At 49.0% G+C, this 23,853-nt stretch overlaps 1 protein-coding gene across 2 annotated transcripts; it reads left to right on the top strand.

Annotated features, from left to right (window-relative positions):
• The first annotated feature begins 243 nt into the window (after window positions 1-243).
• On the top strand, window positions 244-13,507 carry GATA5 (GATA binding protein 5). 2 transcript variants are annotated; one of them, XM_071759577.1, is made up of 8 exons: window positions 244-587; window positions 723-771; window positions 1,470-2,066; window positions 4,047-4,213; window positions 9,597-9,722; window positions 10,516-10,603; window positions 11,167-11,291; window positions 12,481-13,507. In XM_071759577.1, exons 3-8 carry the CDS (start codon window positions 1,547-1,549, stop codon window positions 12,634-12,636), a joined length of 1,182 nt encoding a protein of 393 aa, XP_071615678.1. In that variant the 5' UTR covers window positions 244-587; window positions 723-771; window positions 1,470-1,546; the 3' UTR covers window positions 12,637-13,507. The 2 variants fall into 2 exon arrangements, with proteins under 2 accessions (XP_071615678.1, XP_071615677.1); XM_071759576.1 differs by having other exon boundaries at window positions 244-771.
• The last annotated feature ends 10,346 nt before the right edge of the window (window positions 13,508-23,853 follow it).

Raw genomic sequence — 23,853 nt, forward strand, 5'->3', positions numbered from 1 at the left:
TTCGATGTGTTCTCCAGCATCTACCGGCGGCCCAGGGAGGGGGGGGGGGTGGGGGTGGGAGACGGCATCGCCTCCCTCCGAGGTGTCGGAAAGACACCCAAAACCTCAGCAAGGCCCCTAAAGGAGGGAGCCACCCCCAACCCCTCCCGGGGGGCGGGCGGACGCCTCAAGCCTTGCAAGGAGAAGGGAAGGGGCTGAGGGGGGGGGCAGCCAGCGGGTCCGGGGCGGTGCGGGGCACCCTCGGGGGCCTCATCCTGCCCTCGCTCCGCCCGCTGCCTGCCGCCCCGCTCCAGGGCCGAGCCGACGGGCGCGTCCCCCCCGCCGGGAGCGGAGCCGGAGGGATTTATCCCGTCCTCCCCCCCTGCCGGGAGGCGCCCAATCCTCGCCGGGACCGGGGCTACCCCGCCGGTCGTCACGTGGGCCGGGCCGCACCGGGGCCGCCGTAAAGAGCCGCAGCCGCCTCCTCGGCCGCCACTTCCCCGCAGGGCGCAGCCAGGGACGCACCCACGGGAGACGCCGGCGGTGGGAGGGAAGGAAGGAACCGGGGGAGGGCAACCCCTCTCTGCCAGGGGGTCCCGGTTGTTTTGGTTTGTTGATTTTTTTGTTGTTGTTGTTGTTTGTTTGTTTAATTTTATTTTTCCTCCTCCCTCGCCCGTAAAACTTTATTCTTTTTTTTTTTTTTTTTTTTTTTCCTGGGATTTCCCTGGATGGTCTGAGCGCAGCTTCATGCCCACCCGGCCATGCCCGGTTCCGCTCCCGGCCCGCTGCCATGTGAGTACCTGTGCGGGAGGAGCGGCCCAGGAGGGGGTCGGGGGGCGGGATGCTCTTGCGGTGCTCCGCGGTTTCAGCTCTGTATCTGCACTCGGAGGCCTGCCTGAAGGTTATCTGTCTTTTTAACAAGAAATTGGCAGCGCTGGCTGGTGGGGGGCATCGGAGATGTCTCCGGTCCGGGGCTATTGCCTACGGCCGCCGGGACTCTGTTCCCTCCCGGCCCAGGACGCCGCGATCGGCCCGAGCCGCCAGCAAGGCCCCGAGCCGCTCTTCAGGCCCGGGGCTCCGAAAAAAAAAAAAAAGAAATGAGACGGGAAGAAAAATACTTTTGAGGTGGAAAAAAAAAGGGAAAAAAATTGCCGGATTTTTTTTCTTTTTTTTGAGCCTTCGGAAGTGCCCGGGCGGGCGGGCGGGCAGTGGGAAGGTGGCTGCGGGATCTGCTGCGCGTTACTCGGAGTTTTATTTCTCGCCGTGGCTCAGCCTCTGCTCTCGGCCCGGCGCCGCGGGTTTCTCCCGCGGGACGAGCTGACCAGAGGAAAGTTTAAAGGGAAAAAAAAAAAAATCAATTACAAATTACAACCCCTGCTTGAGACAGGGAACAGGCGCTTTCTCCTCGGGAAACACCGGCGGGTGCGAAGGGCCGCGGATCGGGGTCTCCCGGGGTCTCATCCCGTGGCTCTTGGCTCTCCCCCCACCAGGTTCCTCTGAGTGAGTCCCTCGGCACCGTCGGGGCGCAGCCGGCCGGGCCCTGAGCAGCCATCGCCGAGGCCGGAACATGTATCAGGGTCTGGCCCTCGCCCCCAACCATGGCCAGTCGGCTTATTCCCACGACTCCAGCAACTTCCTCCACTCTTCGGCCGGCTCGCCCGTCTACGTGCCCACCACCCGGGTACCATCCGTCCTCCAGACGCTGCCCTACCTGCAAGGCTGCGAACCGCACCAGAGCCACCTCGCCAACCCCCCGGGCTGGGGACAGAGCGGCGGCGAGGCCGCTCCTTTCAACGCCGGCAGCCCCCATCCGCCCTCGGGTTTCTCCTACTCCCACAGCCCGCCGGGCAGCAGCCCCCCGGGCCGCGACGGTGCCTACCAGGGGCCCCTGCTGCTGGGCGGCGGGGGCCGGGAGCAGTACGGCAACGCTTTGGTGCGCTCCGTTAACGGGTCCTACTCCAGCCCCTACCCCGCCTACGTGACCCCCGAAATTCCGCCTTCCTGGACGGCCGGACACTTTGAGAGCAGCGTGCTGCACAGCCTGCAGACGAGGCAGGCGGCTTTACCCGGCCGCAGGTCCACTTTCGGTAGGTTGGAGTCACCTCTCACCGTCGCTTCGGGGCTCCGGGGGTGTCGGTTCCTGGTTCTCGGCATCCCCATCCCCTTGGTGTGTTGATGGGCCGGCCCCCGGGGGTAGAGCTGCCATCCCCGACGGGGAAAGAGGGGGTGAATTTATCCAGGGATGGAGAGATGGCCCGGGCACGGAGGGTGTGTGGCTGAGCCTGGACGGAGGTGGGGTGTGTGTATGTGACACGAAGGGCAAAGACCGCGTTTCAAAGCAGAGCAATTCCCCCACAGGACGGAGGAGCAGAGGCTGCTCAACCCCTTCCCCCTCCACCCCTACGATATCTCCTTCCCACAATATAGACTTTGTGCCTGTGCTTCAATACTTACCCTTGTGTTTAAATTAGCGGGGCAGATTTATAGCTCCCTCCCTTTTAAGTAATTTATTGTGGTAAATTAGTTTATATTTGAACAGACTCTCGGGCTCCTAATTCGCCTTCGACCAAACAGGTCCGCAGCTGCATCGCTCTGTGGCCTTTGGAGAGACACTGAAACTCGCTCAGGCGTTGAACAATAAACCCCACTTCAATTCGTTTGCATCCACACCGGAGAATCCTTTTAAATCAAGCCCCGAGCAAATAAAACTTTGGGGCTTGATTTAAAAGGACTCTCCGTGCGCAGGGTTTATAACCCCGGGGGTATTTCACAATCCTTCTCCGGGCGGTGGTTTGCAAAAGTCCTTTTAAAGCCACTTCAAGATCTTCACCCGCTTTATCACCTTTACTGCGGTGAGCCGAATTATCTTATCTTTACCCCAAGAACAAAGTTAAAGCAGGGAAACAGTTCCCCCCCTCCCCACCCAGCTGCCTCCTCTGCTCGGCTCTTCCCCCCACTCTCGGGGTGCTCGGGAAGCAGCGGCTTTTTCCCAGGATTTTCTCTTTGTTTGGAAAAATCCGTTGCGCCGTGCGGGAAGGGATCGCCCCGGTCCTGCCGAGAGAGGTGGTGGCTCGGAAATAAATTCTGCACTCTGAATTGGGGCGGTTTGGGATCCAGAACAGTGGCGGCCGTCCTCTCTGCCGTTTATTTTTGCTCTTGAATAGTGTAAACCGCTCTTAAGTAGCGTAAACTGTTATTTTTTTTCTTCATTAATGAATTATTGCAGCTTTTTTTTTTACGTTTTTGTTTTCCGTTTCTCCTTTTTAATTTTATTATTTTTTCCTTTCCGTTTAATCACTATTAGTACGATCGAAATTTTTTTTTTTAAATATATGAAATAAAATAAGAGGGTATTTTTCTTCGGAAGAAGAAAATAACATTTCAGACCAAGGAAATTATTTCAAAAAGAGAAAGAAAAGCGACAGGAGGAAAGAACCCGAATCTCAATCGCGGGGTCCCTCGTTTTTATCCCGGGCTGCCCGCTTGCCCCCGAGCCGGCACCGGGGATCGTGCTGGGAACGGGCTGCTCCGAAGCTTCTTCCCGGAGAAAAGTTTGGAAAACCTTCGCTAGCAGAATTTTGGGGTCGTGATGCCCTCCCGGGGACCCTCGGGCACCCCGCGGGGCGAGCGGACCCTCAGCCCAACGTTGCTCCCCGAGCCCTTCCCAAGGCGCCTTGGTGTAAATCGGGAAAATCACTTCATTTTACCCTTTTCTCCAATTTATTTTTCAGCTCGGGCTGTGCCCGGTGGAGGGATAACACCGCGTTGAGGGGCTCCTTGCCCCTTCCCATCCCGGGAGCCCTCAGCCGCGTTCAGCTCTTTCGGGTGTTTTAGGGGGAGCCGAGGGAACGTGCAAAGCATTAAAGATCAGGTGGGGAGGGATTAAAAGGGTTCGGTTCACACTTTGTAGGGTGGAAATAACACTTCTGCTCCCCAGGCAGGGATTGCCCAAGGGCACAGAAGTTTAGAGACCCACTTCCACAGGGTCCCCGTGGGCAACCCGGCCCTGTGTGTCCCTGTGAGGTGGGGACGGCTCCTGACCCCTCCATCTCGGATCTTTCTTCCAGAATACCTGGAGGAATTCCCCGGGGACGGCCGGGAGTGCGTGAACTGCGGGGCCATGTCCACCCCGCTCTGGAGGAAGGACGGCACCGGGCATTACCTGTGCAACGCCTGCGGGCTCTACCACAAAATGAACGGCATCAACCGGCCCCTGAAGCCGCAGAAGAGGCTGGTAAGAAGGGGGGGGACAACCCGCAGGGATCCCCTGCTCCAGCCGGGGGGGTGGGCGGCTGGAGGGCAGGAGCTGGGCGGCTGTTGCGGTGCCCGCGCCGTCGGGGTGTCTGTGCTTGGCTTAGGGCTTGATGGACCCTCGGTTCTGCTGTGATTTAAATGCAACCAGGAGGTTGTGGGCAGGGGGAGCAGAGTGGAGTCGGGGAAATTTCTGCCCCGACAGAGTGTGGGACCGAAGGGGTCCCGGGGCTGCAGCAGGGGCTGATCAGCTCCACCTGATGTTTGGGGCTCTGTGGGCTTCCCTGGCTCTGGTCTTGCAGTAGGTGCTTTGCTTTTTATTCTTCATCATTATATTATTATTATTATTATTATTATTATTATTATTATTATTATTATTATTATTATTATTTCCTGATTCTTCATGCACATGGGCTAGGCAGAGTAGTTGACCAGGAGACAGAACTGATCCTGGCAGGTTTGCAGCTGCTCACAATGAGAGCAGGATGAGGCTCACTTCCCTCCCTGCTAAGAGGGAGGTTTGGGGTTTGGTAGTTTCTGCTTTCTCTACAGGTTAAAGAATTAATTCCCACCCTCCTCAATTGGCTTCCTTCAATTGGGATCCCGTCGTGAGAGAGGAAAGGAGTCTAGGAGTCTCTTTTTTTTTTTTTTTTTCCTAGAGTGGCTTTGGGATGTTTAAATTTGGTAGTAACAGTTTTGGTTTCAGAGGCTGTCATCAGAAGCTGTCATTACAAACAGGATGTTTGTTGGAGCCGTGCTGGGGAACAGCTGGAAGCTCCTTTTGCTTTCACTCGGGGTCTATTCCCACAGTAATTTTTTTTTTTTTTTTTTTTTTTTTTTTTTTTTTTTTTTGTGTTGCAAAACCTTATTATCAACAACCACCAGTGACAAGTTTCTGTGTAAGAAAACCATTAAAATAATAATAACAATAATATTATTAATAATAATAATAACGTTGGGATTGAGCAAGATGTTTCATTCTGATTTTGAGCCTTGAAACATGGCTCTGGATTTGCAAAATGAACTGAGTGGCAGCTCCCTGGAAAATCACCCTGGTTTGTTCACCATATCAAAATTCAGGCATTTCTATGAGATGTTTAGAGTTACCTGACAGGGTTTGCCTGTCTCACCAAAACCCTCCTGGTCTCCTTTCAGGTAATGACATTAAATCTGCACCCTGGCAGCAGGCTCTGGTCTGCAAATCTCAGAGTCAGGATGGGGTTTTCTTGATGATGATCTGGTCATTGAGAGATGAGTGCAAACCAATTTAAATACATCTCCACCTTGCAGATTTACAATGCAGTGCTGGATGAATTTCCAGGGGGGTTTTAATTTATTTTTTTTTAAACAGCTTTTCCCCAAAGGACTCGGAGAGGTCTCCCTGCTGTTCAGTATTTTATTTTGTTTGGTGGGAAGGGAGCCAGCCCTGCCTTGCCTGTACCCTGCCTGCATGGTGTGGGCAGCACACAAGGACCCCGAGTTCCCTGCCTGCTCCTCTCTCCCAGCCCTTTCATATTTCAGCAAAGTTTTCTGGTACGGACCCACTGGTTCACAAGATTAAGACCATTTCCCAAGGGATGAACAAATCTTGTTGGGAATTATCAAAGCACTTCTAATTTTTTTTTTTTAATTATTCTTTTGACTATAAGAACAATAATGGTAAAGCCCAAACACTTATCCAGGGGAAACGTTACAGTAAATCTGAAATACCTGAGAGTTTTTTTGATATATGGATTAGAAGAGGGGCTGCAATTTTGACTTTCCATTAATTTTTCAAACGAAACATTCCAAAAGCTTGGATTTTTCCATGGGTTTGAAATGTCCTGTTGCTAAAAGTTCTGTCCCATTGAAGGAAGGGGGATCCAGTGACAGTGGACAAGAAGGTGCCAGGCGTATGCTGTAAAACTCCCTGTGGTTTTGGGATAGTTCTTTCCCCAAATGAGGTCTGTGTTGGGGGATGTCTCCCCTGTTCCTGACCTCCCTGGCTGGGCTGGGTGGGAGCAGGGTGATACTGCTGCTCCAGGAGTGATGAAATCTGCTGTTTCACAACACAGTGAAATGCAGACACAGGGAGAGGAAAAAAAAATGGTTGCTTTTTGTCCTTTACATTACAACCTTTGTTCTGTAAGTAGGCACCGTGCTGGGAGTTCTTCTGACTTCTGTTTTCACAAAGCAAAGTCCTGCTCAGAGCCCTGGAGAAGGGAATGTGGCCCAGATGAGGCTGGGGGAATGATGTCCTGCAGCTTGGTAGAGCTCAGCCTGCTCCTGGTGGGAGAGCATGAGCACCAGTAATGTAGTTTCCAGTTAATATTTGTGTTTCTTTTTATTTATTTTTTAAATCAGAGCAACATCCTCCATGCAGCAAACACAGCAGTTCTGTTACAGCCTGGGTTAGAGGCACTGTGGCTTTGGGCAGAAAGGATTTATCTTGGAGGAGGAAGGGAGAAGCCCTTTCTTTCAGCCAGTATCTTTTGTTTGGAAACTTGGTATCCAAAGTTTCTTGCAACATTTCACAAAAAAAATACCTTAGACCAAGTCCTAAAAGCCAAATGACTCTTCCCATCCCGGGGCAGCCTCTGGAGGTGGTTGTCTCAATGCTGTTCCCCAGGGCAGGAGCAGCCTCAGCATCCTGTGCTCAGCAGCTCCCACACCATCCTCAGCTGAGGGAGTTGAGTTTTGTTGGCTTGGCTCAGGGTTTTTTTGGTTTTTTTTTTTTCAGCCTGTCCGTTTTTACAGTTTGCAATGTATGGTGGGTTTGGGGATGGGACTGATCACAGCTGTGGAGGAACCTGATGGGATCCTAAAGCCCTGAAGGATCCACAGTGTGTGCCTTGGCTTCCTCCTGGCCATCAGCTCCTGCTGCTTCCCTGTCCTCCAAGGTGTGGTTTTGCCCACAGCCATGGTATTAAAGGCAAATCTTACCTTCTGCAGTTGCTTTTGGTCCTGAGCCTTGGGTCTGCCTGCCTGCAGGTACTGAACTGGGGCATCTCAGCTCCCTTTCCTATTGGCACCATCCTGCTGGCAGGGGGACACAAGTGTTGATTCAGTCCAGGAGTCCAGAGGTTTCTTTTTCCTGTGAAACCCCATGGTTTCATTTCTGCTTTTGGAAAGGAGGTGAAGCAAAGTCCCTGATGCCTTTGGGCTCCTTTGCAGGGACCTGCCTTGTGGCTCTGATTTTTTTGGGGCTCTCCAAGCAGCTCTTGCACACGGTGGGTCTGATAGGAACCAGCTCACCATTCCTTGAGCTTTTCAGCAGCACTTGGCTGTCAAGCCTGGTCCGTGAAGAGTTTTTGTTTGAGTGTGTGTTGCATTTGTATAAATAAACACTGGAGCACAATGTTGAAGTCAACAACTTCCTAGACAAGGTCAGAAGAGTACAAAGGCAGCCGGGTGGAGGCAGGCAGAAGTGCATTTTCTTTTAAAGAAGTTGCTGGGAATCCAGCACTCACATATTGTACCCTCGTCCTTCAGTGGGCAACAGTAGCCTTGACTGTCTCTTGCTGAGCTGGCAGGTTGTGGTGTAGGCTCAGGCTGTTGTGGGGTTTCTGGGGTTTTAATTGTAATATTCACCCATCAAGAATGGTTTCTGCTCTCCCTGGGTGTGTGAGGAGGAGAAGGAGGAGGCAGCACACAGCCACGTGCAGGAGATGCAGGCAGGATCACGATGCAGAGCTGGGAGGGTGGGCATTGCCCTTGGGCCACTGGAGCCACCAGTCTCATTGCCACCTTGTCTGCAAACCACAATCAAAGCTTTGTCTGAAACAGGGAGAGTGTGTCGCTCCCTCCTAGGGATTTACAGTGGCCAAGAAATCTCGGGGCTTTCCAAAGGACTTTGTGTTGGCTTTCCTCCCTCTGCAGGTGATGACAGATCTCACCAACCCGTGCTGGGTGCAGTTACCCCAGGGCTGAGTGAGTCCAGATTCCCCTCCCTACCTGCAGCAGGAGCTGGATCTCAGAGCCCTGGCACCTCTGGAGTGCTCAGCACCTCCCGTTGCTCCCATCAGGACTGAGGTCCCTCCTGGTTTTAGGGAAGAACAGCAAATCCCTGGCAGCTAAAAGATTTTAAGGGAGTTTTGTAGCTGCTCCAGGATCTTGCTGTGATGCCGTGTTCCATATTAGGGACAAGGATTTCTGTCCCCTTCCTCTGTGCCAGGCTTCTCAGCTCACACTTCAGTGTATTATTATTTTTGCCTGGTTATTTCTTGAAAGCTAAATAATTTCCAAGGTAACACCATTATTTGCAAGTAGTTGCCAAGACCTCTTTGCTGAGCAAGGAGTGAATCAAAGCTTGGGCACGTCACTTGTGTCTCTTGAAACTCAAAGCTGATCTTTATTTGACTGCTAACCTTGTAAAAACACGTAATTTTTATTCCTACTCTTTTCACCTCATTCATCATATTGCTCAGTCATAATACCAAGCAATCATGGAAGAACAAACAAACAGGGAGTTCTTTATTGCCTGCATCACCTATCATCTGCTTTTGAGAGGAATCAAAGTGATTTTTCTCAGGGCTGAAGGACAGATTCACCTGGTTGTGGAGAGCCTGGATAGTACTTATGTCCCTGGTATCTTATACTTCCTGAAGTATTTCATTAAAATATTTTCAATCCCTCATGTTAAGAGACTTTCCAATGAAATTCCTGTTGAGCTGGCAAGACTGGTGAATTTTCCAGTGGCTTGGAATACAGTTGTCAGAAATTAATTTGCTGCTTCTGCCAGAATATTTTCCTTCTCCGTTTGGATGTACTAAAGTTTCAGAGCCAGCAATCACTGCACCCACAAAATATGTCATCAATTAATTTCTGCACCGTTTTCTTCAGCCTGTGAGAGAACAAATTATCTGCCAGGAGTGCAAGGAACAACCTCCCTGGTCCTAGCATGGGCCAGCTCAGTTTGGTTCTGCAGTTCAGCCAATTGTCTTCAAAAAAGAGATTAATTGGGATGTTGTTAACTCCAGTGGTAGTTCTGAGTGCAGAAAAATAGCAGTTTGCTTAAAGCAGGAGTTTTCTTCATGCTCTTAAAGCCTGGCTGACATTTTCCATCTCTTTCCATCTCCACCCCATCTGAGTGGATCTGCTCAGAGTCCTGATCCACCAGCTTTGTTAGAAGTTTGGGAAATGAGCTTCAAGGCTATCTTTCAGGTTTATCAGGCTCCATAAAAAAAGCAAAAAACAAAACAAAACAAAAAAAAACCAACAAAAAACAAAAAAACCACCTGCAAATTCGACTGAGCCCATTTGAATGTGATTTCTTTGGCTCTAGCGTGCGCTTCGTGTTTTCCAGCAAGCTTGGTGTAACTGGAGGTTTTTTTTTTTTGGACGGAGGGAAATTTCCCAATTATTCATTCTGCTTGCTTGTTTTTAAGTCCTCCTCTAGACGTGCTGGCCTATGTTGCACTAACTGCCACACCACCAACACCACCCTCTGGAGAAGGAACGCTGAAGGGGAGCCCGTCTGCAACGCCTGCGGGTTGTACATGAAGCTCCATGGGGTGAGTAGCAGCACATTCCCACCAGGAGGGACCCCACCAGGAGCTGGGATCACTGCCCACTGAGTCCAGGATATCAAATCTGGAGGGACCAACCTCTAGAGTTAAAAGCTCTGTCTCCTGAGGTTCTCGGAATACAGCCGAGGGAGTACTAGAACTGAGGTGTCTGCACAGAGCAGAGATTTCTGGCACTGGGTTTCTCTTTGCTGAGTTATTCCTCAAAAAGAAAACTTACCAGGCTGTGGTAGCTGGAGGCTGAAGCTTCCCAAACCCAGGCTGGCAGATAAGGACCATATTTCTTCTAAATGTGGAAATTAAGAATGTGTGAAGGATGCTAAGGAGTCCACACGGAGGCTGGGTGATAGCATTCCTCTAGGGAGAGTGGGAACTGTTGGGAACGTGTCCATCAGCCAAAGAGGACACTTTTCCCTCCATCCAAGCCTCTTCAGACTTTTGCTATAAAGGTTAAAGTCTCTTTATCCCATGACCATTCTCTCGTGTAGGCTTGCAGTCTGTCAGGGTAAATTATTAGGGCCCTGTCATAAAGGTCACTAATAAATCAGGAAAAGGAAAATAGGAAATAAAGGAAAAAAACAAAATTTGTGGGAAAGCCTTAACTGTTAGCCTTATACATCTTCCAGCCAAGGCCTGTTGCAGAGAAAAATAGCACTTAGTGAAGGACAAGGACTTTAGGTGCTTTGCATGAGCTACAGCACATAAATAGGAGAGTAACAATGTGTGGGAAGGAGCTAAATAAAATACAATATTAATGATTCCAAACTTTATGAATGTCAAGGTACCACGACCTCTGGCCATGAAAAAGGAAAGTATCCAGACGAGGAAAAGGAAGCCTAAAAACATTACCAAAGGCAAAACCTCAACAGGTACAGTGCTGCTCTGATCCATCCCAGTTTTCTTTGATGTCTTGTGCAAGAAACTCTTATAATCAGAAACAAATATTGTGACTTTTTTTTCCCTTGAAAATCGCTTTAGATGTAGGGCCTGTATTCATGGATAGACCCTGACATGGAAGGAGGGTGCTGGGTGGGAGATCTCACTGCTGGCATATTCCCATGGGATCCCTCTGTCCTGAGGGCACCCAGCTCCAGCCCAGCAGTGCTCAGGTTTGAGCAGATCTGGGCTACACGGAGTAATGGGAAAAAAACAGGGCTGGGAATGGTGTATTAAAGAGTCCATGGGAAGGTATCATGGTGCATTTAACATCAGCCCACCCAGCCCATAGCAGGACCAGCTCTCTAAGTGTGTTTCTCCTCCTCCATCAGCACCTGGGCAGACAAAAATTTAACCCTTACACTGGCAGAGATGCAATGGAGAAAGAGAACTTGAAGAAAACACCAGGCTTGATGGTAGCCGTTGAAATACAAATTTTCCTCTGAGCAGCCTGGCCCCTGAGCTGCTTCACCATCCTGTCCTGATTGTTTTCCAGGGTCTACAACCTCGGCCACTAACTCCCCCTCTTCCATTACCAACTCCGACAGCACGGTCACTTTAAAGTCAGAGCCCAGTGCCACCTCTCAGTATCCTGGACAAACCATCGTGTCAGTGTCCCAGGTAAGGCCCAGGGCCCCAGAGCCATCACCTGCTGGGGTGGATGCTCCCTACACCTCGTTACTCACCAACCTGAGGGGCCTCGATGAGGTTAAGAAATTAATTAGTTCATTGCCTTGATGGCCCCCAGCCTGAGGGACTGCATCAGGAGGAGGAAAGGAGGGAGGGTGAGCCAAGATGTTATGGAGCAGGAAGGGCTTCCCATGGGATCTTCCACCTTGCAGCTGGGAACTGGGAGGCCCAAGCTCTGCTGCTGTGGAGGTAAATGGTGGGAAATGGGTTTCAGCACAGAGCTGGGTTTAATCCCCATCTCCTGCCATGGAATCCTGGGAATTACAGCCCTGTCAAGATGGTGGGATCAGCCCAGGGCAGAAACCTCTGCAGCTCCCAAGAAAAAGCTCCCTGGACCTGCATTATCTGCACTTTAAAGCCCTGAGATGCTCAGCACTCATGGAGCTGGGAGAGACCCCAGGATGTGAGGCTGAGCTTCTGCCCCAAGGGTTTCCTTGGGGTGAGGCTGCTGGTTTGTCTTGGCAGAGGAAAAAGGGGTTTTAAATCAACCCACAGAGCAAACCTTGGTGACCCAGCTCTATCTTTATGCAGGGTCTAAGCCCTCCCTGAGCTGGACATCAGTGAATGGAGGGGAAGCTCAGCTCCTGCACCCAAGTGCTTGGCACAGCACCAGATGTATTGTGTGAGAGAGGGTTTTTTTTTTTTTGGCTGAGACACTGATAAATCTGATTTATGCTGAGCTTTTAAAAGATGTACACACACTCCTACAGATCTGCAAACTGGAGATAATAAATATAATATGATATAATATGCTGTAATATAATATAATACAATATAATAAGATAATACAGTATAATATAAATAAAATATAGATATAGATATAGATATAGATAGATATAGATATAGATATAGATATAGATATAGATATAGATATAGATATAGATAGATAGATAGATAGATAGATATAAATAAATGCAGATGGGCTCTGAGATGCATCCCCTTTGCTTGGTCTTTGTGCTTTGCTGGGGATGGAGCATCCACCCTGCTCCCAAGGGCAGCAGATCACCCACCCTCTCCATAAACCATCCTAGTCCTACCTCCACGTTAGGACCAGGGGATGAGCGACCCGTTACCTCCTAGAAATCCTTTTAACACCTTTTTTCTTCCCTCCCCGGGGCAGGCACAGAGCCAGTCAGAGGAGGGGATGGCCGGTGGCCACGGCGAGTTCAAATTCGAGCCCGAGGACTACAGCTTCTCTCCCAGCAGCATGGCCCCGCAACCCGGGCTGAGTGTGCCCCTCCGGCAGGACTCCTGGTGTGCCCTGGCCCTCGCCTAAAAAACCCCCCACCTCCAGAAAAAAAAAAAAAAAAAAAAAAAGAAAAAAAAAGAAAAAAAAAAAGAAAAAAAGAGGAAAAAAAAAAAAAAAAAAGCCTGGGGACCAAGGTTTTCGGCCGGCCCCGCAAAGGGGCGATGGAGGAGGAGGAGGAGCCCCGGGCACTTCGGGACTGCGGGGAGGAGAGAGCGGCCGGAGGATGGGTTTGTCCCGAAGGATGGGTTTGTCCTGAAGGATGCCAGTGGGAAAGGATGTCTGGGGCCAGGCTGGCCCTGCTGTGGCACTGCCTCCCCCGCCAAAAAAAAAACCTCATCCTCGGCTGGAGTCACCCAGGGTTGCCTTGCGAGGTTGCTGGGTTGCCTCTGTTTTTCCCTGGGAAAGCCTTCTTCCTTTGAGATGAAACCAGCAAATAAATGCATCCCAGAATCTTATGTTTATTTGCAGTGATTTCTCCCTCCTATGACTCCTCTGTGTGCAATTTCTTCCACTTTCCAATAAAGACTGTAATAACGTGGCACCAAATAACTTAATTTTATTAAAATGTAAAGTGTGTGGCCTGCCTTATGTTTTATTGGCCACAACAGGGGGAAAAATAAAAAGGGGGGAAAAGGAAATAAGGGAAAAAAGCAATGGTTGTTTTAAACATTTACTGTTTTATATTAAAAATCATCATCTCTATAGAGTGTTAGCTTCTGAAGCCTTTGGCATATCAACACTGAGCTGACAAGTCATACATGAAATAAACACGCTGCTCTTCCCTTTCCAGACCCAAACAAGGGGTTTTTTTATTATTATTTTAAGAAAACCACATGACAAAAAATGGTCAAAAGCTCCTAATAATAAAAGAATACTGAAATGCTGTTTTTCTTTTGAATTTCCTGATTGTTTTTTGATTTTACCAACTCCAAGCATCAGAAAAGCAGAAGTTAATCCTCTAAAAGTCAAGAGCGAGGGCTGAGGGGCTGTAAAATAAAGGATGTGTTGGACATGTGTTTGCATCCAGTCTGGGGGATGTTTTGGACTGGAGGATTTCCAGCTTTCAGCCACGCAGGACAAAGATTCCTTTTTTAGTTATTTTAGTGCGAACCGATTAGAAAATTTCTTGGAGCTGATCAAAAGATCATCAGTGATGCAAAAGCAACGTGGCACTTCCAAAAGCTGGCAGGAATACACTTCTACAGCTTCTTGGAGCTGCTCTGGGGGTGGGCAATGGGGAGGTTATGTTCTGCTGGGGAGCATGCCAAGGGGTCCTGAAGTTCCAGAGGTGCCTGGGGGTGAGGAGAAGACCATACCAAGGAGGGGAGATGGGTGGGGAAAATTAAGGAGGAGAAAGGTCATGAAGTTACTTCTATGGCCTGCTTTATTTGTTATTTCTAAATAAAATCCCCAGCCTGGCTGGACAGCTATTTATGTGCAGGAAGCTGTCAAGTAATAGATCCTTAATATAGAAGTTGACCTGTCCAGGGCTTCCTGGAGCAACTCTTCCTTTTGTCAGAAGAGATGGATCATTTGATTTTTATTATAAACAACAGGCTAAAGATGATCAGGGAGAGTGAAGTCTGACATCAAGTCACAACTCAGCTGAGACTGAGGATGGGGCTTCCCACCACATGTCCCTTGCTGGAGGGCAGGAGATGCTCCAGGCACTGGGGAGCATCCGTCCCCTCCAGTGCTCCCAGAGCTCAGATGGTCCCTCAGCAAAGCCCTTTGCAGGCACAGAGGGTCTCAAGCCACCCTTTTATCAAATCCCACGGATGAAAACTCTCTTTGGAGTTGTTCTTGTGTCTCCAGAGTTTTTGCTGCCAGGTCAAGCAGCAGTGGGGTCAAGGTTAAGGTTAGGGAGGGGCAGTGGGGCAGCGTGTTTGCTTGGCTGGGCTTTCACCATGGATCCACATCTCCATAGTTTGTTTTTCCACTCTCTGGCCTGCCAAAATCTGCAGCTGAGCCAGGCACAGCCTGGATCATCCAGCAGCATGGGGCTGGAAGGGTGACACTGTCCCCAAATCCAGCTGAAATTGTGCCTCAGGCAAATGAGCGATGTGGCCCGGGCTCAGGTGACCTGCAGGTGTCCAAGGTGACATCCTGGGACACAGGTGGGCAGGAGGGAGAAGGACCCCTGGGCATAGCATGGGTCACACTCCCAGGAGTGTCCCCAAACTCCAAACTTTGCAGGCAAAAAGGAGGCAGCACGAGTCAGGACGAGAGGATTTCCCCGGCTGGTGGCAGAGGGTCCTCGCTTATTTCATCTGCGTGACCCCGACAGGGAGAGTTATTTTAAAGGCAAACAAGAAGACCCAAACAATGCCAAGATGTTGACACCAGTGGCTCCAGCAGTTTTATTTATTGCCTGTTGGTAACTGTCGACCGGGCGTCGGGATGCTCCGGGGGCTGGTGGCTGACGAGAGGAGGCAGAGTGACAAGCAATGAAACAACCAAAACAGGGGGAATTTTTCCTTCCTGGACAGCAGCGTCCACCAGACTGTTTTTACATCTCTTGAAGGGTGCCTCTCAACCTTTTGCTCCTATCCAGCCCTGTGGGAGAGGGGATGCTGCCTTCCCTCCTGCTCCTTGCACCCCAGAGAGCCAGCACCCTGGGAAGCTCCCCCTCTGCAGGTCCCAGCCTTGCGGCACCCACATCCAGGAGGACCCGTGCACTTCCCAGCTTTTACTTTCCCAACTTGACATCTGAAAACCTTCCTTAGGGAACCCACAGCCCATTGCACCCCTCATTACAAGGCAATGAGGAGCATTCTCCCCTGTAGGTGTGAACAAAAACCCCTGGAAAGTTTGGCTCTTCCCGGGTCACCCTACATCCTCAATCCTTCTCCTACAGACCACAGCTCATCCCTCATGTTTGCAGGAGTCTGAGAGCTTGGGGAGGCACCAACAGAGATGTCTGAACCCAAACTGAGGTCCAGGACAACCAGACCCCCTGGCTGACCTGGAGGTTTGGATTTCCCACATAGGATCCACTGCCCTGTCCAACTCCATCCCTGTGCTGTGCTGACAGCCCCATCCCCACCTTCTGTGACCAGGGTCACCCTTCCCTGCCCCATCCCCAAACAAAGCTGATTCACAGCCAGACTTCAGGGGCCAACTTTTACTTCTCTTTCTGTCCCCTTGGTGCTCTCTCCCCTCCCCAGGCATGGGGTGTATTTGCTTTCCTGCAGGTTTGGTGGCTTGTGGACAACTATTATCTTTACTGTCGTTGTACAGCTGCCTTGGAGCTATCAATTGCCTTTGTTCAAAGGTCACCTGCCCAGATGATTTTACAACCTGACTACAATGATCTGTTCCCTTCTGCACTTTATACTGATGCCACAGTGATTTTTACCAAGTCAGCGAGTGAGTAATGAAGCACTTGAGCCTGTAAACACATGTTGATCTTCTTTATGACCATATTAATAGCACAATAAAATCATTGCTCACCCAAGGAGTTGCTTTAAAAAAAATAATTAAAAATTTTGAAGTTGGTTTCTTTTTTTATTTCTGTGTGGAAAATTGAAAGTTGTGGCTTAATTCCTGCTGGGAGCCCTAAAGCCCCAGACTCTCTAGCAGGATGTCACTTTTATGTTGGAGCACAGAAAACAATAATTTTTTCCTGCCTTGCTCACAGAAGTCTTCATCACAACTTAGGTGGCAGCTCAGCTGCTGACCCAGCTCTGCCTGAACTTCCAAACCCCCCCCAGCCTGGCCAAGAGCTTTGATTCTGCCTTCTCCCAGGTTTTGGGGGTCCCACAGGTGAAGCTGGGCACCAAAATCATGGGCTGGGCTGATCTACCCCAGCTGAGGAACATGCCCATCATGGTTATAAAAGGATGGGGGCAGGAAGCTTTTCTTCCTTGGTCTTCGTGTATAGCAAGGTTCTGAAGCTCAGATGTGGATCTGAGAGGCTTTTTCCTGGAAAGAAGGTGGAAACAAGGATGTGAGAGAGGTACAGCAGTGCCCTAGGGGATGAGGTGGGGTGAGAGGTTCTGTTGCTGTTGTTTTGTTACTCTGGAAGCACTTGGGGGTGTAAAGAGACCAATTCACTGTTACTTCTCAGTCCTCATCCATCTCTCCTCCTTCTCTTCAGTGCTTTTTGTTGCAAAGTTGGTTGTGGAGCAGCCAGGAAAACTGCTCCTGTTGTTCTCCAGGTCACTGTGTCACCATAATTAGATGTCTGAGCTGTTTACTTGTGCAGAAGCTAAACCAGAGCTGAATATTCAATCTCACCATTGTATGCCTAGAAGGTGAACACAAATAACACTGCTGCTTTCATCCCATCAGGTGGCCCTTTTTGGAGAAAGCTTTGTGGCCAGGGGTTGGTAGCAGGAGATGGTGTCCCCAAGAACCTCAAATTTACATTGAATAACCCAAAAAACAATTAATGAGGAGCAGTAACACCTTGGGCAAAGTGTTTTTATTTCAAGGGGAAGCTTGGTGAGGAGCAGCACATACCAAAAAGAATCCTGTTAAAGGGAGTTGATGCCCTTATCCTTTCATATCCCATATCTTTTTTGTGCCTGTGAAAGCTTTGGGAGCCCTGCTCTAAGGGGAAAAAAGTGCTAAACAGAAGCAACCCTAAGGGAAAGGATGGATAGAAGAGAGTAAAGAGTGTTTTGTTGTTTGTTTTTTTTTCTCCAAACCAAGCCAATGGGTTAAAGCAAGCACTGGTGTAAACTTCCAGCCCTTGTCCCAGCTTCACCTGTGCTCATTCCCCCTGCTCCAGAGCCAGGCATGGGATGGACCCCCCCCTGGAGGACCCCCCTAAGGATTGAATGGGAGGAAAGGAGAGGTGGGCAGAGGCTGGAGGCAGTGCCTGTTATTTCAGGTGTCTCTATCACTCCTCCCATCTGTTCCCTCTTTGCTTGTAATAAAGAAGAATAGCTGGAGGTTGGGAAATGAATGGAAACAAGGGGCACTGCACCCCAGGAGTCTGCTGAGCCATCTGACTGTGCTTAAGCTGCTTTTAGTGATATGGCCTTAGCAAAAGGGAAGGGGAATAATGCAGGAGGCACCACCCCTGTGTGTGGGAGCAGGAGGACCAAGGTGAGAGGCAAGGTGGAACCAGGAGGGTTAATTATTTACTCCCAGTGCCATAGGGACTGTACCAGACACTGTGTGTGTGTGTAGGGATCTGCAGGCATAAATGTTCCATGGGGAAGCTGCTGCTCAAAGGGCACCATAAAGTGGCCTTTTGGGGAGAGTTTGTGGAGATCCACCTGCATTCTGTGCTCTGCAAAACAGCATGGATGGGGATTGCAAGGAATTTGCTGCTCCAGAGCCCAAGCTGGGCACCTTTCCTCCCTGATTAGGAATTCCTCAGGGCCAAACAGGAGCAGAGGATGTCATGGGAGGTGATGGCTAATGCTGAGTATTAGGAGTAGTGGTTGTGTTTGAGCCTCACCCCATAGGACTCCCTTGGAAAGGTGTAAGCTTGCTTTTCTACTGTCCTGCAGCATTTAAACCCTGTTATGTTATTGTGGCTCTATGTGTTATTTCTGTATTTAATAATGCAAACAAGGCAGGTTTCCATTTGGAATTGACCCGGCACAGGATGTAGCTGAACATGAAGCAAGGAGATTTGCTTCCACTGGACCAAGGGATAAATAGGGATTGGCATTCCTGATGTGCATTCCTGGTGTGCATCCCACTCAGCAGCAACCCTGACCTCACTCTCCAGCTGGAGTTGCAGTATTCCAGGTTATACCCCAGGAGAAAATCCTTTTGGAAGGATCTTGCTTGTAGAAATCTCATGAAAGAGAAGCTGTAGAAATTCCTTTTCTCCCATTAGAAGAATGAACCAGGTCCAGGGTTCTTCATTCTTTGTACTTCTCAGAGCTTGCTCTGAAACCAAACCTTGACCCCACACAAAGGATGCTTTAAGCACATGCCTTGGAGTCCCAGCTTGGCCTTGGGTTCTGCACCCAGGGTAAATGTGCCTGAAGTGCCTGTGGCTCCCAGGAAAGTCCAAAAGCATGGAAAGGTCATGAAACTTCTCTTGAAGCTGAGGATCAGCAGCAAAGCTGCTCCAGGAGACTGCAGGGCAGTGGCTCTCATCAGTATTCCTCCAGCAGGCTTTGCCTCGTGCCCAGCAGTGATTGGCAGGGGCTTGAGCTTTGCTTTTAAATCATGCAGCTCGACCTCATAAAAACACAATTAGAAAGGATTTAGCAATTTAAAATATTAATAATGGGTAACTCATTTCTGAGCAGGAAGTTTGAACAAGAGTGTTCCTTCTTGGACAGGCTCTGCTCTGAGCTCACTGGCTGTGACATTGCTGTGTGCCCTTAGCTTTAAAGATGCAGAATTAATACCCAGGTTGCTTCCTTCTCCCTGGCAGCTCCTTCCGAGCCAGCATTTCCTTGGCAGTGTTAAAGGCAAGGAACCTGGGGAGAGCAGAGCCACATCTGCCCCATCACCTCCAGGTGGCTGGGGGAGCAGGAGCAGCCCCTGGGATACTGGTGGGCAGGGAATGTTTGGTTTGTCCTTGTCCCCAACCCCTGGAAATTTGCTCCTACATCTAAAATGAAGGAAAAGCTCTGCCTTGTACAATTTTTGGGAGATGACAGCAAGGGCAGATTGGAAACACCTCAACCTGCTTTGAGATGTTGGCACTTTTCCTCCTCAGGGCTTTTGGCTTGCACAGAATGGATTTTTGGTTTTTCCTCCAACTTTTTGAAGCCTGTTGTTCTTCTGAGATGAAGATACCTCTCAATTTTCCCTTTCCTGGCTTGCATTGTGCATCACCAATCACTTCAGTAACAGTGGTGGCAATGGGGCTTGTAGCATAACCACAAAATCAGATACATCTGGAGCATGCTGAGCGAGGTCACCTGGGATGGAGGTTTTTTGGTTTTTTTGGAGGTAGCTTGAATTAAATGGCAAGCCAGGCCTCTTGCATTTGCAGCAGACAAAAGCCAAAAATCAAACCACAATAGCATCTAGGTTTTCCAGTTAAAATAGCTGTCTTCTACTCTTGTAATTAAATTCAGTTTTTATTTTCCAAAGCAAAACAGGCTAGGGATCAGTCCATAATTAGGAGGAAATTGGTTTGGATAGAATAGGAATCTACTTATCTCTCCATCAGAAACCAAAACTAAACAAAACCAGAATTTGATTTGAGGTTTGTAAGTTTATTTTACTCAGCATTTGAGTGCTTCTGAATATCCCATTGAGATCCAAAACCACGAGTTAAAAATATAAAGGGAGAAATCCTTATGATTTCTCAGTCCTACTGGAAAATCTGGGGACTTCCTTGGGAGACTGACATGATTTTTTTTTTTATTTGTTTTTTAATCACGGGTAACTTTTTTTGAGGTGCACAGTTGGGCTGCAGGAAACACCACAAATGTTTAGGGATTTTTTTCCACGCTGAGTCTGGCTGCCCCAGTGTGTTAATTCATGAGATGTGCTGTGTTCCTTCTAGGGGCAAGTTTGGGTCTAGGCTTCATCTCAGAGTGTATCCTTGGAGTGCAGGCTTATCTCATCAGCTTCCTGAGTCTGCAGAATTGAATGAAAGTCTCACCAGGAAAAGTGGTTTGTTTTGCTTTTAGTTTGTTTTGTAAGAAAGCTGAGAATTTCCCTTCCCAGCCAAGTCTGAACTGACCACAGAGAAGCTCACAGGTTTCAATGCCTCAAATCCTCAGGCTCTTCAGGTTCCAGAAGTGCTAAATTCCTCTTTTTTTAAAAAAAAATAAACCTAGCTCTGCATTTGCAGTCCTCCAGAAACTGAGTATTAACTCAGTTATAATTTGGAAAGAGGCTGTGAATATTCTGTCCTGTTGTCAGTTGATTTCCTTCCCTTCCCCAAAGATTTTTTGGTGAAGAACTGGTAAAACATTGAATTTCTGTCTGACTTTCAAGCTTGGTTTCCCACCTTGAACCCTGTGGCCATGAGGCCACTTTCTGGTGTCATCTTCATGTAAGATGAGGACATCTACTCCTCATTGGTGATGGTGCTGAGATGCAATAAGAAGTGACCTTCAAGTCCTGGAATGGTTTTGGTTGGAAAAGACCTTGAAGATCATCAAATCCTTGAGAAATGCCATGACTGCTGGGGTCAGCCAGCAGGTACTGGGTAGTTCTGATGGACCTGAATCTCTAAACCCATCCTGGAGTAGAAGTGAGGAGGTGAAGCACTGCTGAGCAGCTCTCCCCAGGGCTTCTCCTGGGCTTTTGTGCTCCCACAGCAATGGGGGCCTCAATCAGAGCCTAAAAGTTGGTAGGATATTTATTTATCCCATTAAGGTGATGCCCAACCCTAAACTTCAACTGCCTGTACCAAAATCCTGTTGAGGCAGACGTGTAGGAAATGAAACTCTTCCCTCCTAGGTGGACTTCCAATCCTTTTAGAATTCCTAAAAAAGATCAGGCTGAAGGGCAGCAAAGTTCCTCCATTTCAGAACAAAAAGAGATTTTTTTGGGGGGGGGGGGGGGAAATAAACTAAATTTGGAAAACACTTAATGACAAAGTTGCCTTAATTTAACAACAGCTTTTATTAGATTGCACTTGTCCAATGAGATTAATGGACGTTTTCCTTTGAAACTCTGGGAGTCTTTCCTAGACACTGGGAATAAGTAGGCTCCTTCAAATGTTCTGCTTCCTACAGGATTTACTGGTGAAAGATTTAATACAATTCACCACAAACATTTTAACCTTTCCCTCTAAAATGCTGAATTCAAGCGTTTCCTGAATGTGTATAATTTAAAGGCTTGTGTTTTCCTGTGTCATGCTCTCTGAAGCATTTTATGTCACTTTGCTCCTATTGACTCTTTTTAAGAAAACACTGAGTAAGTATACAGTCACTTTCAGATAACTCAGCTGTTTACTTTATGAATGAAGGAGGAAATTGAATACTCAAATAAAGTTATGCATCTAAGTGCCAGAAGCTAACTGCCCTCTTAAATTCACTTCTCTTCTTGAAAGAGCCTTTAAAATACAATTTATGACGTAAAGAGCCTTTCCCTAGATGGATGCTCTCAGCTGCCACGTGTGCCTCTCACTGATGGCTGGGCCAGGGATGTTTGGAAGGCAGGGACAAAAATCCTCCAGGAACTCGTGTGCATCCCACCCATCTGGTGGGGGGGTGTAAATGAAGAGGCTGCTGCCTGTGCTGTGGTTTTGTTGCTTTAATTTGCAGAGCTGTGAGTTGAGGATAAAGCAAGAGGAGGCTTTCTAGCATCACTTAACCTCTATTGTGCTGGACTTGGGGTTCAGCTCTCAGAAGTGGGGGGCAGTGGGATGAGCAGTGCCTGCTGCAGTCCTGCTTCTTCTGGTTTGGAAAAAAACTGAAATTTGGGTCAAGGGGTATGACCCAGATCAACCCCTGGGCATGTTTGTCCCTGCAGTGTATTAACACCCAAGGTAATTGTTTTCTCCTTAAAATAGTTGGCAAGCATGATCTGAGTTTTCCTTGAACTGAAAAATGAGGCAGTTCCCCAGTGATTTAACCCTGCAGCCTCCCCAGCCTCTTCCTCCTCCTCTTCCCTTCAAGAGGGTTTCTCCCAGGCTCTCATTCCCCTGCACTAGTGAATTATTAAAATTATGGGAATCTGATCAACAGGTTCAGTCTCCTTCCTTGGGCCAGGGCAATTCCAGGATGACAATTCCAGGCCCATGTGGCTGGTTTTCTGCTGCATCCCTCCTTGCAGGGCTGTGGCTTTAGTGGCCCTGAGCTCAGCATTTGGCCAAGAGCTTTTTGAGTTCACACTCAAGTATGACACTTGGACACCTATTCCTGGTGAATAGAGGAAGGGTTTCAGAGTGTCTCTGGGGAGGATTGCAGGATGAAGGATCAGGATTTAATCTCATGAGTCCCAGGTGGATGTAGAAGCTTTTTTGGCCTCTGATTCCACCCTCCTCCTCAGCTCAGCTGCCAAAGCCATGCTGTGCCCAGAGGAGTGACCATGGAAAGCTGCCTGCTTCTCTCCAGAAACTTTTATTTTCATGCTTCATGAGATCCCCTTTGAGTTATTTCATGTCTTGCACACCCTGGCTGGAGCTTGGGTGCTGTGTGGGGGATGCAGGTGTTGCTCCTGAATAGATTATTTGCATCCAACCCATCCTTCAGCCCTGCTGAGTCTCCCCAGGAGCCACATTTCCCTGTTTGATCCTCTCTGCCATGAGGTCAGGAAGCTCTTGGGCTGTGATGGAGGCCTGGAAAGATCCAAATGTTCCTGATGGCTGATCCCTCTTCAAGAGCACTTTGCAGAAGGGCCATGGCTGAGGAGGAAAGGTTCCAGCCCTTCCTCTAGCCTCCCAAAATTTAAAAATCCTGCTGTTGGAATGGGGGCCATGCAGCAGGTGAGGACAGACCTGTGAGCCAGGCAGAGGTCACTCCCAAGGTCCAAGCTGTCCCCCAGCACAGGCTGCACCAGCAGCAGGATCCCTATCACACTCTAATATTGGATTATGATCGTGAGACTCCACAATGTCACACTGATAAGGGCCAGGTTTTTTTTCCCCTGGTCGAGCCTGTTCCATTTTAACACGTAGGTATGTCGAGTGAAGGGAATATTTTCCCTTCTGCATCAGACTCCAACTTGGCTGAGCTCACTCACAGGAGGGTGTTTGCAAATGGCAAGGCTGGCAAGGAGAGCAGTTATGGGGTGCAGGGTGCTTCAGAGGCTGTGGGGAAGGTGCTGGGTGGGAGGATCCTGCTGGGAACGGGATGCTGTGGGGCAGGAGGGGGTGAAGGAAAGGGTGATGTTCACTGGTGGCACTGGCAGAGCTGCCAGGCTCTGAATTTCACAGGTTATTTACAGTGTTGTAAGTTTTCCCAAGCTTATCCAGATTGTTTCTGGACCAGAAAACCTTCACTGTTAGTTGCTCAGGTTCTTCTGATGTGAATAAGAGCTTGAGGTTACCTCTAGGGTATCCTACATCTCCATTTACCCCATCTGTCCGTGCCCAAGCTGAGGTCATTCAGCCTATTTTGCTGAATGAATGAATGAATGAATGAGAAAACCCTTTTTCAACCCTAGATAAAAACTTCCACCAGAAAATGCTGCTCCATAAATAGAAATACCCCTGGGGACTGAAGAACCTCATGCTGCTTCCACTCAAACCTGGCCTGCTTGCAAACTGCATCCCCAAAGCAAGTCAGCTTTGAGGAAGGAGAGGTTGGAATTATTATCTGAAGGAGGAAAAATATGGTGGCAAAAAGCAACCATTGGGCAACTCCAGTGTCCAGGGCTGGTTCCCACTCAAGCAGTCCCATCACCTTCTTGCTCCAT

The sequence above is a fragment of the Heliangelus exortis genome, chromosome 16 (genome assembly GCF_036169615.1).
Source record: "Heliangelus exortis chromosome 16, bHelExo1.hap1, whole genome shotgun sequence".
In the NCBI taxonomy this organism is placed as follows: Eukaryota; Metazoa; Chordata; class Aves; order Apodiformes; family Trochilidae; genus Heliangelus; species Heliangelus exortis.

Coding starts and splice junctions, on each gene's coding strand:
- GATA5 (XM_071759576.1), top strand. CDS start 1,547: ATGTATCAGGGTCTGGCCCTCGCCCCCAACCATGGCCAGTCGGCTTAT. Junction 10,604..11,166: donor CAAAGGCAAAACCTCAACAG/GTACAGTGCTGC, acceptor ATTGTTTTCCAG/GGTCTACAACCTCGGCCACT. Junction 11,292..12,480: donor CCATCGTGTCAGTGTCCCAG/GTAAGGCCCAGG, acceptor TCCCCGGGGCAG/GCACAGAGCCAGTCAGAGGA.